Source organism: Oryzias latipes, chromosome 10, assembly GCF_002234675.1.
Source record: "Oryzias latipes chromosome 10, ASM223467v1".
In the NCBI taxonomy this organism is placed as follows: domain Eukaryota; kingdom Metazoa; phylum Chordata; class Actinopteri; order Beloniformes; family Adrianichthyidae; genus Oryzias; species Oryzias latipes.
This window is the reverse complement of record NC_019868.2, coordinates 28,770,254-28,786,321: the sequence shown is the minus strand read 5'-3', so window position 1 is coordinate 28,786,321 and position 16,068 is coordinate 28,770,254. Positions and strand designations below refer to the sequence as shown.

The following is a 16,068-nucleotide window of genomic DNA, read 5'->3' as shown; positions in this document are numbered from 1 at the left end:
GAGAAGCCCTCACACGGTATCTAGTCCGGTCCAGCCTCTCCGGTGCTCCAAGTCCATTTTGGCTTCAATTTTTTTTGTGAAGCTGGGGCAAATTAAACGACCTAAACCAAAGTGCGAGTGGAAAGTGTATCTGGTACATTTCTCAAAAGGAAACCTATTTTCCTCTTTACTCGCTATGCTTTCATCGCGGTGTAAACAGTACATCATTTCCGTTGACACGGTATCACAAAGTGCGTGGCAGAGCGTCATATCGGTCGTTTAACACCTTGGATGACGAGAGGCTGCTCTGAGAAGTCCAGAACCAACCCATCCTTAATGATACTGCACATCCTTTTAATAAGAAAGATAACAAAAAGGGCCGAGGCTGGGCGGCAGCAGGACTGCAGCCATCCATAGCCGATGTGAGTCATCTGCCGTGGCTCCACCGCTCCGGTGGCTGCATCGAAGTCGGACTGGATGCAGTGTGAGCCCAGGGTGAGGCTTTAATAATGACCCAAGATGAGTGTCTTTCAGCGGGTCAGGCGTCTCAGACTTCATCTCTGAGACCTCCAGCTCTTTGTTTCTGTGGAGTCTGACCTTTAAAAGATGCTGGGGGGGGGGGGGGGGGGTGCTGTCCCCTCCCAGGTGTGTTTGTGCATAGGCAGGTGAATGTGAAGCAGACCGGAGGTGAAAACGCCGCGAGCGGCGATGAAATGTAAAAATAGGCCTCTGCTCACCAGAGTGCAGCGAGTAGCTGATGTCGGCGTTGCTTCCCGTGTCCTTGTCCAGGGCCTTGACTCGGATGACCTCCGAGCCTGTGGGGGCCTGGTTAGAGATGCTGGCTTCATAGCGGGGGCTCAGGAAGGCTGGCGAGTGGTCGTTACAGTCCTCCACGTGAATCACAACCTTAGCGAAGTTTCTCTTCATCGGGATCTCCTGGTCACGCACCTGAGGAGGAGCGGGAGAAGAGGCGGAGCTTTTAGAGTCTCGACATCTCATTTCCTGCGTTGACCCCCCCTTCAACATCTGAGACAAACTGTTTTCTTTCACCTGCGACTTCATCTGCTGTAAACAATAAAAGCACAGAAGAAAAAAGCTCATGTGGGGAAACGTCTGCTAATCCAGATTTTAAGTGAAATCAGTCAAATTCAGATTATTCAACTTTAGTTCATTTAAGCTAAATGCAGTAGAAACAGTAGAAGTTATCTTTATGTAAATTCATTGTAAGATTAAGAAAACAATATTATATATATTTTCAAAATACTTATTTGTTTAAGAGTCAAATTATTCACTTCCTTATGTTGCAACAAAAAACAAGCTATGAAAGTGGGCGGAGCCTACTCTAACCATAACAGCAGTCGCTAAAAAAAGGAAAATTCTTGCATCCTAATCACATGTAAATGTTGTGAATAGATGTAGTTTTGTCAGGAGAGTCTGGGGGAGGTTTTGATTCCCTTCAAAGCAACCCTTTCATAACATCACCATGACGACGAGGGTGTGAACGGCGGTCCTCTCAAAGTCCAGCGGCTCCGTCATCACCAGGACGCCGCTCTTCGGGTCCAGGTGGAAGAGCCCGGTGCTGTCAGGGGGAACGGCGCTGTGGATGGAGAACACCAGCTTGCTGTTGGAGTCCAGGTCCTGAGCGCTGATCTGCAGGATATCCTTCCATGGAGACGTGTCCTCAGGAATGCTCACCTGAAAGAGACGGTGACGGGGTCTGATGTAGAAGGCGGGAAACAAACTGGAAAGCCACGCTGCTTCAAAACCCTCAACAAGAACGTCGTTTAAAGCTAGCTTTGACTTTTCCCTTCTCTTCTTCTGCTCATTTGCTGGGAAAGCGTTAATCAGCTCTGAGTGCACAGAAATATGCTTGAGGACTTTTTGAATATAGAGTGTTGACACTTCTCAGCTGCGGTCCACAGCTGCGTACACACCCATAATTACTAAAAAAAGGCTGTTTTTGTGTGTCCGCTGCCAGATTTGTGTGTTTTCATGAAACGGGTTCTCACCTCGTACAGCGGCTTCAGGAAGACGGGCCGATGCTCGTTGATGTCCAGGACGCGGATGTAGGCCTGCAGTTCGGAGACGAACACAGACTTTACTCAGACAGAACAAAGAGGTTTGTGGTTTCTGAGTCAGACTGCTGAAATCTCATGTGCAGTTGTGTCTTTTTAATGTCGTTCAGACAAAGCAAAAAAAAAGTTTAGGTTCATCTGCAGACTGTAGCTTTTGTAGGAAGTCACCCAGATCAAAAAGTGAATTCAAAAGCGGTTAGCTTTACTCGCTGCTCAAAGAATAAAACCCAGCAGAGCCGAGCTTTCCTCAGATCTCCAAGCTGCAGCGCATTTGTGGCTTCATACAAATGTTCAGGCCTGTGTTCTTGAGAGAGAAGCTGCCCCACATTTCTCCTCATTTTGCTTTAAGACCTTCTCTTCCTCCTTTGAAGCTGCCTTGAGTAGCACTTCTGCAAACTTTGTCAAGTTTTTTAAAGTTTCTCCTTGGAGAAAAGCTTCATTATGTCCATTCTGGTATCAGACTCTTTAGGAGTCTGGCTTTTTTTTGGACACATAACCCTATTGTAGAGCTCTTTCTGCTTTGGAGTGGACTAACTTAGGTGTAAAGGATAAAGGGGAAGGACATATGGATGTCAGGATAAAACAAATCACAGCAGAAAAACCAGGGTCAACCTCCAGCTGGGCTAAAAGGCTCACGCCTGATTTTCACCGGTCCGTCTGCGCCTCCCTTACGTTGGGTGGGGGGTCCTTCTCACAGCCGTCTCCATTGCGTCTCTGGTCTGTCTGGACGCTGGTGTTATCCGCTGTGTTAACATGCATTATAGCGTGGGCACTAGGGATGGGTACCGAGCCCCGGTATTGAACGAGCCCCGGGGCAACATTCTTTAAGACTGCAGTATCTTTAAGATCTGACCTCAACAGTTCTGCTATCTGTACTGGAGAAGTCACTTTTCTTTTGTGTCCCACAAAATACAAACGTTATCTGCCTTATTTAACCCACCAAGTCCGTCAATTGTCCATTAATTAATGATGTTATTCATTTTGCTATTCTCGCTGAAGAGGAGAGGTCTGTCTGGCTATTTGTGTACACGAGGGCAGGACAGACGAACTACAAATGGACTGCAGACGGACGACAGGCTGACTACAGACAGACTGCAGACAGACTACAGACAGACTACAGACAAACTACAGACAGACTACAGACAAACTACTGACAGACTACAGACAAACTACAGACAAACTACAGACAAACTACAGACAGACTACAGACAAACTACTGACAGACTACAGACAAACTACAGACAGACTACAGACAGACTACAGACAGACTACAGACATATTACAGACAGACTACAGACAGACGACAGACAGACGACAGGCTGACTACAGACAGACGACAGACAGACGACAGACGGACTGCAGATGGACCGCAGATGGACTACAGACGGACTGCAGACTGACTATAGACGCTATGCAGACAGACTGCAGACGAACTACAAATGGACTGCAGACAGACTACAGACTAACCGCAGACAGACTGCAGACAGACTACAGACAAACTACACACAGACTACAGACATATTACAGACAGACTACAGACAGACGACAGACAGACGACAGGCTGACTACAGACAGACTACAGACGGACTGCAGACAAACTACAGACAGACGACAGACAGACGACAGACGGACTGCAGATGGACCGCAGATGGACTACAGACGGACTGCAGACTGACTATAGACGCTATGCAGACAGACTGCAGACGAACTACAAATGGACTGCAGACTGACTACAGACTAACCGCAGACAGACTGCAGACAGACTACAGACAGACTGCAGACTGACTACAGACGGACTGCAGACAAACTACAAATGGACTGTAGACAGACTGCAGACTAACCGCAGACAGACTGCAGACAGAGTACAGACAGACTGCAGACTGACTACAGATGGACTGCAGACAAACTACAAATGGACTGCAGACAGACTGCAGACTAACCGCAGACGGACTGCAGACTGACTGCAGACGGACTACAGACTGACTATAGACGCTATGCAGACGGACTGCAGACGCAATGCAGATGGACTACAGACAAACCGGCCCTTAGACCATAGTTTTTTTCTCTTGGGAGAAAATATTGTCTACATTATTTGGATTTAATGAATGTTGAAAATCATCTTCCAGTTCTTTTCTTGCAGTTCCGCCTCTAACCTGTGTGGTGGCGCTGCGATGGCCATCAGTGACTTGCACCGTGAGGTTGTAGATAGCGTGCCGCGCCGCATCCAGCTTTCGGGCGATGGTGATGGTGCCCGAGTTCTTCTGGATGTCAAAATCTTTGTCTTCATCGCCACCTAGAGATGAAGGAGAAGACAGTTGGGTTTGAATTCACTCAGTAGTAGAGACCGTGTTGAGCATTCACCATTTTTTTCTGGGTATCCGAATCTACTTTTCCAAAATCCAGAAGTCTGCAAAAAACGTGTTTTTTTAATCAATTCTAGCAAATATAAACCACAATGTATTGCATTTGAAAAATGCATTTAATGTTATTTCTTATAAATCATCCAAGTTTTTATCATCAGAACACAGTAGATTCATAAACAATCTTTGCATAATTCTTACATTTATCAAGTTTTTGCTTCAGAAAATGTGTGACGTCCGTTTTCCAACTTAAAAATAGAGAAAAGTAGTGAGTAATAGTCAGAACTCTGTTACAGTTCTATAGTCTATAGGGGTTACAGGACTGAGGAAATGCAGACACAACCTGAATCTGCTGTCAGACGGTTTGCAGCAGTTTTCTCACTGTACTCTGCAAATGGATACGTCTATGAAGACTCTCATTCATCCAGGTAGATTCCATCACAGCAGCAGGTTTAAAGGTGGTCATCTGGACTTGGTTTTTAAACTTGAAGACGTTTCACCTCTTATCCAAAAGGCTTTGTCAATTGTGAACTGATAAACCTTTAAACCTATCACTGTGGTCTGTAATGTTCATTCATGAGCATTCATCTGTTCTATTATTCTGTTCTGGTTCTGATCCTTTTAATATTATAAACTGGAACATGAACTAAACACGGAGAATGCCTAAACTGAAACGAGCATGAATGTTTGTTTTATAAACTAGACACGTTGACGACAGAAACACGGAACGGTAGATTTGAGGAGGTTTGTTTGGCTTCTCTTCTCCGCTCTGTCTTTCTGAGATTTTCTTCTCTTTTGTCACAAATGACCTCATTTTGAAGCACTTTGGGCTTTCGTCTGCTTTCTCCTGACTCACTCGGCCCATCTGCTCCTTCTCCGTCCCCACCTCTTCCCTTCACTACCCGTTCCTCCTCCTTTCCTGTTTTTCGGAAGGATTGCTCGTGGGTTTGTGGGAAAGGTGGAGTCACTCCTCCTCAGCCAGATGGCGTTTATGATGGTGTCCATTTGCAGCTCTCGGGGCAGACATGGGTTTGAGATGCTGCCTTCGTGCAGGCAGTGGGGGTTTAAAAGCTCTTCCTTCTCCTTCTTGATGCAAAAGAACACTTTTGTTGGATCTGGATGATGAAGCTCAAACGCCGCCAGTTTGGACTCATTTCTACATCCACAGCAGTCAGGAAGCCTTTTGACAGTCCCAGCTGAAGAAAAAGATTCACAGAAAAGGCAATTTTTCACCTTACTGCTCGCCTCCTGCTAAAAATGATATTCCTGCCACAGTTGGAGGATCCTTTTTCTGAGCGCAGCCAGCCGGAGCGCATCTCTGCTGCGGTTAGTCGAACCAAAAGTGCTCCTTAGGAGGGAAGGATGCTGAAAGGACTCCATTCATTTCCATCCATCTATCCTCTGAATGTTTATCTGGGTCAGCGCCCCAGAGGCGACGCGGCGAGCAGGTCGAGCCCGAGACCATCCATCACCTGACAGCCCGGCCTCGGCTTTATCTCACACTCCCATTTCAGGAGTCAGAGAGACCGCCACCAACGCAGCGAAGAGTAACATAATCCAGCTCATTCTTTATGAAGCTAAGGACACCTTTTAAAGAAGAAAACTGCTTCAAATCAATCCTCAGATCTCCCAAATCTGACTGCATCCCACCGAGTCCATCAAACACGCCAACTTTGAAGGAAAAACCACAGAGGGCGGCATGTTAGCGGCTTCAGAGCGCCGGCTGCTCGCTGCAAATGAAACAGGAACACAAAGAAAACCTTTTCCTCCTCATGTTGTCCTGATCAGCAGCTTTGAAAGTCTGGCAGCAAACAGGAAAACATCCAACAACAAACCTTCAGCCTCAGATGTTTTAGACGCAAAGACGACGGAGGAACGTCATCTGTTCTGCAGCTTCCTCTAAACTCAGACAAACTAGAGCTGTTTCTGTCCAAGAATCGATACAAGTTTACACTCAGACGTTAATCTGGAGAACTTTTTCCTGACTCCAAATCACAAAAATTACGAATGAGTGAAAAACACTTTAATGCAAACTAAACATTTAAAAAAAAAGAAGTAAATTAACCAGAAAGAAACTCCTGGTTCTCCCCTAACCATGAAGGTTAGATGATCTCCACAGGCTCAGTACTGGGGGGTCAGGTCTATGAACTGGTCACCCATGTGCACACAAGGTCAGCTCCAGGTTCTCTGACCTGCCTGAGCAGGTGGTCTGACAGTTTTCATATCTGCCTCTCTGATCAGATCCACTGCTGTCACGGAGAGATCCAGACTGTCCGGTTCTGGATCCGCCGGATTCTCTTCCAGCAGCACGTTAGCATTCCTGTGTCTGAATCCATCTGGTTGTTTCTGTTCTATTAATGTTTGGGAAAGATGATCAGATAATTTTTCAATTGATGCAGAGTTGATGTGTTAAATCCAGGCTACGGCTGGGCGATAAATGGATTTTAGCGCTAAATTTGAGTTTTTTGTTCCAAAATTGAATTGGGATTTTATTTGCCCAGCACTCTGCTTTCTTAGGCTTCCGTTGTTTGGTCAGCCTGCCTGAACACTTCATCCTCATTTTACCACAAAAACTATTATTTTTTTGACCATCGCCCAGCCTTAGAATGAACTCGTCACCGGAAGTAGAGGAGCGACGATGGGATACTCTGACGCAACCTGAGGAGGAGGTATTATGATCTGGGGTTGGGGCCGTGCTGTTCTTAACCTAAAAAAACGTTCCGGCTGATGAGATGGACTCAACATCAGAGCAGATTCTTCTTCTCTGACAGTAGATTTGAGTTGAGAGAGTTTAGGAGAAACACCGCCGGCTGCACCTGAACACAGCAGGCCAGACCTTCATCCGGTGACGACTGCAGAGAAACTCTGCCGCCACAGAAGATCTGGAGTGTTTAATATTTTGGTTCAGCTTCTTCAACACAATGGCGTATTTTAATGAAAAACAATGAGGACTGCAGATTCAAAGAGAATTCAGAATTGAAGCCAACTTTCTGAGAAGAGCTCTGACTCGTGCTGCATTGAAAAGCGTCTTTTCCTCCAGAGTTTTTCTCCTCCGGCTCCTTCAGGTGCTTCACATTCATATCACAGCTTTTCTTCAAGGTTATGAAGAAGCTCAGATCTGCGAGCGCTCCCAGCTGCTGGGGCCCGTCAGACACTTGCGCTGCTGCGCTTTCTTAGTTTTGAAAACCCAGCAGAGCTGGAACAATTAAAATCATCAACTGAAAAAAAACAGCTTTTGTTCGTCAGAATTGTTGTCTAGAAACTAATGCAACTTTCAGCTCCTGGAGGGCAGAAAACCTCTGACCCGAGAGAGAGACGGAAAAACTTTTCAGCGCCTCAGGAAGAAAAGTGTGAACCAGTCCCACACAGCCAGGGCTGCCGGGTCAGAACCAGAACGACTGGCAGTTCCTCCTCCAAAGCAGAGTTTAAGGAGCAGATTCAGGGGGACAGAAAAAAGCCTGGATTTGTCATTGAGTGATGGTGCTCCTGAAAAGACGGATAAGCATCTGGACAAATAAAAGACGGCGATCACATCTGCCTGCAGAGGACGCCTCGCAAGAGATGAGAGGGAATGATGAGTGACTGGAAGGAGAGAAATACAGCAAACAGCACAGCTGCTCCCGTCATAAAACCATGATGATAAAAAGGTAAATTAGGGGGGAAAAGAAGAGCGCAGTGGGGGGGGGGGGGGGGGGGGGTTTGATCTGCTGGCTGACAGACCATTAGTGATAATTAAACGCCTCAGATCTATAGCTGCTTTTAATCTTATCGGAGTCGAACACGGCGCCTCTCGTTTATCAACGTCTGCAGGCTGGCTTTGACAGGAAGCAACTTCCCACATCTGTGACACAAGCGGGAAGAAAACGGTAAAGATTCCCCCGGTTTGGGGACTCCTCCCCTGCGACGGAGCCACAGCCACCCACAGGTGAGCCAGAGTCACCCACAGGTGAGATGGAGTCAACCAAGGGTGAGCCAGACTCACCCACAGGTGAGCCACAGCCGCCCACAGGTGAGCTAGAGTCACCCAAGAATGAGATAGAGTCACCCACAGGTAAAAAAAAAACAGTATTGAATTGGATAAAAAGAAACGCTTCTCTCACTCATGAGACAACAAGGTACAAATTGATCAGATTGATTAATCGCCCATCCCTACCCACAGGCCAGCCCGACTAAGTTCTGGCACAAATCGAGCTTTGCACGGCAAACAGCACATGATACCGGCTCCGCCTTCCATGCAAAAGTCCCGCCCCTTTCCACAGCTGTCAGGTAACTGTTAGCAAACCCTGAGGCTCCGCCATCCAGCTTGCCGACACCTCCAGAGACAAAGGGCTTCTGGCAGCAGCAGCTTCAGGTGCTTTCACACCTTTTCCGGTGGAGCTCTTCGTAACAGTCCAGTAATGTTCAGGAGGAAGAGGAGGAGAGGAGCAGGAGGAAGGTCCAGGCCTCCCTTCGTGGTCAACTGGCAGCTCATGAAAGCAAGAATGCCGCTGATTTATCCTCACGGACCAAAACATCCTGCTGATAAGCAGACCTTTACCCTCCTTTTTTCTTCATCCAGAAATGGGAAAACCTCAGTCAGACCTTGTTTTACAACCATCTTCTCTAAACCGCAGAGAAAACGCAATACCAACTCAAACTCCAATCAGATGAGTCTTTATTCCTCCCATTAGAAAGTTCATGGAGGGAGCTCAGAAAATGTTTTGGTTTATGTTTGATTATAATATCTTAAATTTTTTTTTAAATAAAATCAATCCAGCTACTGCCTTAAAGGACAAAGAGTAGGGCTTTGGGAAATGCTCTTTTAACTCTTAATGGGGTCCCCCAGGGCTTTGTGATGGGAGCCCTTTTTTTGTTTTTGTTTTTTAAAAAAAGATCAAGCTCCAACACGACTTACAATTAGGAAATTAGTAAATCGGCGTGTAGTTTATGTGAAAATCCTACGTACCCAAACGCATCACCTGGACACCCCGAGCGTACAGCATTAACTCACAGTCATAAAGCATAGGAAGGATACCGTAAGACATCAACTTCCACTCAACTTACAAATCCTTTACATTACACCTACACAACAATGGTACGTTCCATTTTCATGACCTGGATAGGTGCATGTAATATAATACAAGCCAGAGTTGTGTTACTCTATTAACCTGCAGTTTGTACTCCTAAGGATTGATGATGTTTGCAGTATTTCAGCAGCGTTTGGGTGAAACCAGTGATGTGCTGAATACCAAAGACAGATTTCAGGAGTTAAAGGTCGCAGGGAGGTCAGAGAGCCGTCATGACCCAAACCTCTGAAGCGCTAGTCTCCTGACACTGTAGTGCATTTTCTTTGCTGAGTAATCTTTCCTGATCTGTAGTATCAAATGCCTTTGATAGATCCAAAAAAACACCAATACCATATTCATCTCTTTCAAGGCATCATTATTTTTTTTCCACAAGATCTAAGATGGCCAGACACGTGTTGGTGTTTTTTACTAAAGCCATATTGTTGAGGCACTATTTCATTGTATTTCCCTAAATAGTCTATCAATCTTGAGTACATGACTCGCTCAAATACTTTGGAGTTGGCAGTATAGATATAGGTCTGTAGTTTTGAATATCTTTTTTGTCCCCAGACTTAAATATGGGTATTATTTGAGCTATCTTGGTCATTTTAGGGACTTTGCCATGTGGTAATGAGAGATTAATGGTTTAAGCGAGAGGTTCTGCAATTTCCTTTGCTATGGCTTTAACAATATTACTACTTATGTTATCAGCACCGTCTGTAACCAGATGCTTCTCCGCCTCATCCTCTAGAATGTGCGCTGAGATCCAACTTCAATAGCATCCTTGTCTTCTTGAAGCCCCTCATTTGTGGAGAGGGTTTCTCCTCATCGGGGGCGGAGCTTACCTCCGTTTGTTTCCGTCTGCGTTTTTCTCCACTCAGACTCCGAGTTCCTTCCTGGGAACATTTTACTCACCGGTGATGTCGAACCACAGCCGCTGCCGCTGCGTCTCCATCATGATGACGCCCACCATGTTGGTGACCGGCTCCGTTTCCATGACGGCAAACGTGAAGTGGGGTTCCTCAAACGTGATGGGGTCTGCGGAGGGGGGCGGGACGGCCACCCACTCAATGTCCAGACGAGTTGTGGAGGAGCGCGGCGGGCTGCCGCCGTCTGTGGCTTTAATCTGAGAGAGGATTGGAATTATTGGCAGATTAAAATGAAGGTTGTTTGTCAAAGACAAATCCGTTGTGTGTTTTTTTTTTAAGATTAAAACTTCATTTCGTGCCTGACTTTTAAACTTAAATTCTTAAAACTGTGCTGCTCTAGTCCACGACTGCTTTGGAGCTGATTTCTGTTTCGCTGTAACATCTGAATGATCTAAAGGACTAAAACCATCAAGTATCTGAAGACCAAGCGAAAGTTTTGACCAAAAACATTCCAGCTTTATTAAAGTCATCAGGACGTCCTGCAGCTGTTTGGACGTCACCTGTTCTCTACGTCAAATGACTGTTTCCCCTGAGAAAGTGTCCTCTAAGGAAAAGGAACCTTTCAAGATTCTTGAATCAGAGCAAAAAAGCCTCAGGATTCATGTCGATGGACATCAGCAGATGACATGGATGAAGAGGACTCGTCATCACTCACCGTGAGGATGCTGTAGTTCCCGGGCCAGAAGTCGCCGTGAGACGTCACCACCCCGGTTAGCGGGTCGATCTGAAACCGCTCGTCGCTGTTGTCTTGGAGCTTGTAAGTCACGACGGCGTTTGAACCTTCGTCTTCGTCGCTGGCCACCACTCTGCAGACGTCCCGTTTCCCGGACTGCCACCGCCGCTCCAGCAGCTGCACGTGGAAGAGCTTGTCGGTAAACTTGGGTCTGTTGTCGTTGGAGTCCAGGACTTTGATCACGACGGTGGCGGTGGATCTCAGAGCGGGAGCGGCGTTATCAGACACGACCACCTGTGGGGCGGGGGGAGCGCAAGTTACTGCCGGGACACCTGAGCTCGTCGGCTGTGACCTTAGAATGCGCTGAATCTACAAATGTACCCTTAAAGTCCCACTCTAATCGTCTTTGGATCTATTTTCAAACCGTTCCACAAGGTTTTTAATTATATTTATAATAAAGAAACCTGTGACGTTTTCTGGGATGTCTGATCTATTTGTCTGTAGTCTGTGAGTGGATGCATCAGAATAGAGCAGAGCAGGGAGCTCACAACCTGCCCACCGTATTTTCTACGTCACAAATTCAATTTGTTTCAAACTGCATTTTTTCGTCTGCTCCTGATTCACAACGATTTGAACAAAGAAATACTCAGTAATGCCGTTTTAATCATCAGAAAAATGCCACAAGATGTTGAAAAAGCAATTATAGTGACTTTAACTGAACGTGACTTCATGGGTCTCCAATAATCTGCACACATGTTTCACTCCTCAGATTCTCTTAGAATTAGTCAAACATTTGACAGCTTCAGTGACGTTTAGACTGGACAGAGTCCAACAGCAAGGCTGAAAGTGACAGAAATGCGTCTGCACATTTCCCTCTCTGTCGTGTTTGGTGGCGGAAGCAGTTTTCTGAATCCCCTGCCACTGATCAATAAGAAAAGACAAATAGCGAAGGCCTTTGTGTTGCAGCAGCAGCTGCTGTGCCAGAATCTCTCAGTTTTTCTGCTGCACGTTTTCCACAGGCATGCGTCTCACACAGCCAGAGGCTCAACGTGACGCGGCAGCGTTCTGCAGAACATGGACGGCTATGGATTTATCGATGCCCTGAACCTCGGCTGGATCACAGGGCGGAGCAGAGTTTGTTTTTTCCCCGTTTGGGGGGAAGTGAAAAAGTTGTTTACAAGAGTCTGACCTCGATGCTGTGTTCAGGCTTCTCCTCCCGATCCAGAGCGGCCAATGTGCTGATTACACCTGCAGACAGACACAATCGATGCGGTTAGAGCCCCCGTGGAGGTCCGAGGAGTGAGAGTGCTAATTACCCCAGCTGTTGTTCTGCCCCCGGGCAGAACAACAGCTTAACAAACACACTTCCTTTGACATTTTCTGCCACATGTTGCTGTTGGTGCATCTGAGCGTGTGTAGCTCTGTGCAGTATCTGCCATCAGCTCTGTGTGAGACGATTTTGTGTTTGTCACTGAAATAAAGGTGCAAATTAGAACTTTTTGTTGAGATTAGGAAGCAATTAAACATTCTTGTGGAAGGAGGCATCCATCAATCAGTCAATCAGCTGGATGATCTTCTGAGGATTCAGCCATTAGACCAGATCAGTGGCCTAGTGGCGGAGTGTCCGACCTCAAACTGGTGGGTTAAAATCCATTGCTTTGTCATACCAGAGACTCTAATACTGAGACCCAAAGCCTCCCTGCTTTACATTCAGCACAAAGGGGTTGGATTGGGGGGGTTAAACCAACCAAATGGTTCCTGTGTCTGCAGCTCACAGCTTCCCCAGGAGAGGGGTCAAAGGTGAAGTCATAACTGATGGGACTTTTGAGTTTGGAGATCAGAAGATCCAGCTGCAGACTGAGTTTCATACCAGCTGCTGGGAGCTACTGCAGAGCCATGCAGACGTCTGAAACCAGAACCTACAGAAACCAGATTTCTGTGGAAAGGGAATGTACTCCAACATTTACCGCCTTTACAGTTAAAACTGAAATCCTTCAGAAAAACAAAACAAATACGCTCTGGAGAGGATAATGTAAAGGAAAACTGAAAAACACACGTCACTGCAGTCAACAGAGGTCAGCTGGAAAACTGTGGGGAAAAATATCTAGAACGTTTCTCTTTCAGATCAGACGATTCCATCGATCTGACGGAACCGGATCGGAGGATGAGAAAGGACTGAGAGCTGACAGAGTTCCCAACACTCATTCAGCTTTCAGGAGCATCTTCCTTCTCCTGTCGTGTCACACACAGATAAATGAAGGGAAGTGGTTCACAGCAGCTGCATGCTGAACCTCAGAGCGACCTTAACTCTGCTGGCAGAAGAACCGGGTCAGGTGTCGAGTGTTTGACAACATGCGTCCAAAACGCTTCAAATCTAACACGGATGTTGATGAATGTCTGCCATAGTTTCAGCTCCCACTCCAGGAAATGACACGAGTCAAACCGAGGCGATGCCTGACCTTTCAAAATAAGACTGAAAGGGACAAAAACATGAAGTACTGCTTTTATTAGAGAACACAAAAGAGGAGAACACAATGAACTGGCTGGCAGATGAAAAACGTCATTTTTAGGGGTTTCAAACTGGAGACAGTTGAAAAAAGTAAAAATTACTACATTATACCTCTAATACAATGTTTAATCTACAAACTTCTGTTTATAAAAACAACTGTGTCATTAAAGGCTCTTTATAAAGGAACACATCAGTGACAATGTGTGTTCTACACAGAAGAAAAAGGTCATGAACCAGAAAACGTTACCAAAAACCAACATCATGAATGTGATATCCACTAAACTACATGTCTATAGATTAAGAAACCACCAGGAAAAAAAACAAACGATGTTTAATTTTTGAGACAAACCACTAAAAATGCCACAATTCTCGGTTTAAAGCTGGACCGTATGTTACACCATTTATACTGAATGAAAATTCCCATTTCGACATTTGAAAATGTTTCTGTTTAAAGTGTCAAACGTGGATTTTGTGCTATATTTACTATATTTAATATTACATCGTGACATCACAGGAGGCTTAGTAAAAGCCAACTGAAAGGGTTTTCTTTCATTGTTACCGGATTATTCGCACCTTTAGAAAAAAAAAGTAGTATTTTGTTGTCTTTAAATACACAAATCACACATGAAGACAAAACTGTGACCCAAAATGGAGGTTTGAACCAAATCCTGGGAAAGTGCAGTGTTAAAAACTGAGGTTCACCTTCATTTGCTTTAGTTTGCGTTCACACTCCACTTTTAGGAGTGGACCAAACCTCTGGGAAATCTCATGGAGTTACAACAGCCGCTCTGGGGGTTGGTATGTTCTAAAACAAGTTCTGACAATTTCTTATTTCTCGAAAAGACGATACGGTTTTGCTAAACCAAGTTTACCGACTGTTTTAGGATTCAAGCATCTTCATGTGTTTGCGATCCTATTGGAAATGCATGTTCTTCGTTGGCTGGAGGGCCTGTTCACATTCAAACCACAATACTTGCTCTCCATACCAACAAGCGCAGTGTGAAACCAGATGGAGACGATGGCTTTGCAATATTACAGCGGGCAGCTAAGTTAGGAGAGAAAGGCTTAAATGTGGGGCCCTGGAGACGTGGAACAACTGCTTTTGGCAGGGTTCTGAAAATACAAAACCCAGTGCCCCATACCCCCCCCGTCCCCACCATTACAGTTATTGTTGCAAAAGCAAACAGAAAGAGGGAGTCGGTCCTAGCTGTCCACGGGGAGCACTAAGACGGTCAGACGGCTCTAATGAGGTGAAGGAGCGGTGGTGTGAACGCAGAGCCGGGGGGTCAGAAGTGGAGTGAAAGACCCCGCCGAGGGCCGTTCGGGGCTTTTACGATGTGCAAACAAACCCCCACAGAGGGGACAGGTGGGCACACGGGAAGCTGGGTTTCTGTCAGAGCCCCCCGTGAGCGCTTTCTCCCACATCGGCCGTTTTTGCTCAGCCGTGCTAAGTGGATGTCAAAAACCAGATGAAGATAAACTGTACGCCTGACATGTCAAGGCCGCTTCTGTTTTTGTCCTCGTCTCTCCACAGCCGCGCTGCACTGCCAAGGACAACGTTTGCCCCTCTTTTGGTTTTCCAATGCCTTTGTTTCCTCCTCTAAACCCTGCAAGAGCTTCTTTTTACGAAAGAATTTTAAGTTCTCTGCAGCGTTTCAGAAAATATCAGAGACTAAGAGCGCTTTCAAACAAGAAAAGCCCTTGAAGCGTATACTGAGATTACAGAAGGACCGTTTAAATCCACTCGGGTGGGTTGAAAGACGCGCAAATTCTTTGTTGAGCTGAGAATGCAACAAATGTATGCAAACCCAGTCATGCGGGTAAACAAACACACAAAAAAAGATGCCAAAGAGCCACTTCATGGACGGGTGCAGGTGGAAGTAGTTTATAGCTAATTCGGCTAAGCCGCTCAAAGAAGCGCTTACAGCCCAGCCTGATGGAGATCCCAGGCCTCCGCCTCGTTGGCGGGATTTAACGCGCAGAAGGTGATAAGCAATCAGCGCGGCTCAAAGAAACAAACTGATTTCACAGACAGTCGGAGGCTTTGTACAACTCTGTTGTTCGACAGCTTCGGCTGAACTTGGATTGACTAGAAATGTTCTGAACACAAAAACCTTTGGAAAACAGGAAGTAGAATAGGGATAATGGCCGCTGTCCGTTCTTCAGGGTGAATGAATCCATGTGGGTCAGAACCGTCTAAACGCAGTTCAAAAAGCTCCTCCAGAACAGCCATTGATGAAGGGTAATAAGAACAGGCTGATCATCCAAGGCTATTAACCAGCGGCCAATTAGGGACTGAGAACAATCCAGCATGTCTATTGAGATTTCAGTCATTATAGAAGCAGCATTGGTGATAAATAGACCTCTAAAGATTTATAACTGATGTGTTCTTTTGGGTTTTTAATGAAAATTCTGAGAAACACAATGGACGTCCATAAAGGGTAACCTTCTTACATCTGAAACAGAACACATTTCACCTTTTCCAAGAATGAAATGTT

General features: G+C 45.9%; 1 protein-coding gene across 1 annotated transcript in view; it reads right to left on the bottom strand.

The window, feature by feature from the left end:
- fat2 (FAT atypical cadherin 2) overlaps positions 1–16,068 on the bottom strand; it is a 93,915-nt gene that overhangs the window by 47,185 nt on the left and 30,662 nt on the right. Inside the window, exons 4-10 of the mRNA XM_023959404.1 lie at positions 12,251–12,309; positions 11,044–11,355; positions 10,375–10,585; positions 4,208–4,347; positions 1,989–2,051; positions 1,462–1,674; positions 717–927 (exon numbers count right to left, since the gene is read on the bottom strand). Of these exons, the coding sequence (XP_023815172.1) occupies positions 717–927; positions 1,462–1,674; positions 1,989–2,051; positions 4,208–4,347; positions 10,375–10,585; positions 11,044–11,355; positions 12,251–12,309 (1,209 nt within the window). The remainder of the gene's footprint in view (positions 1–716; positions 928–1,461; positions 1,675–1,988; positions 2,052–4,207; positions 4,348–10,374; positions 10,586–11,043; positions 11,356–12,250; positions 12,310–16,068) is intronic.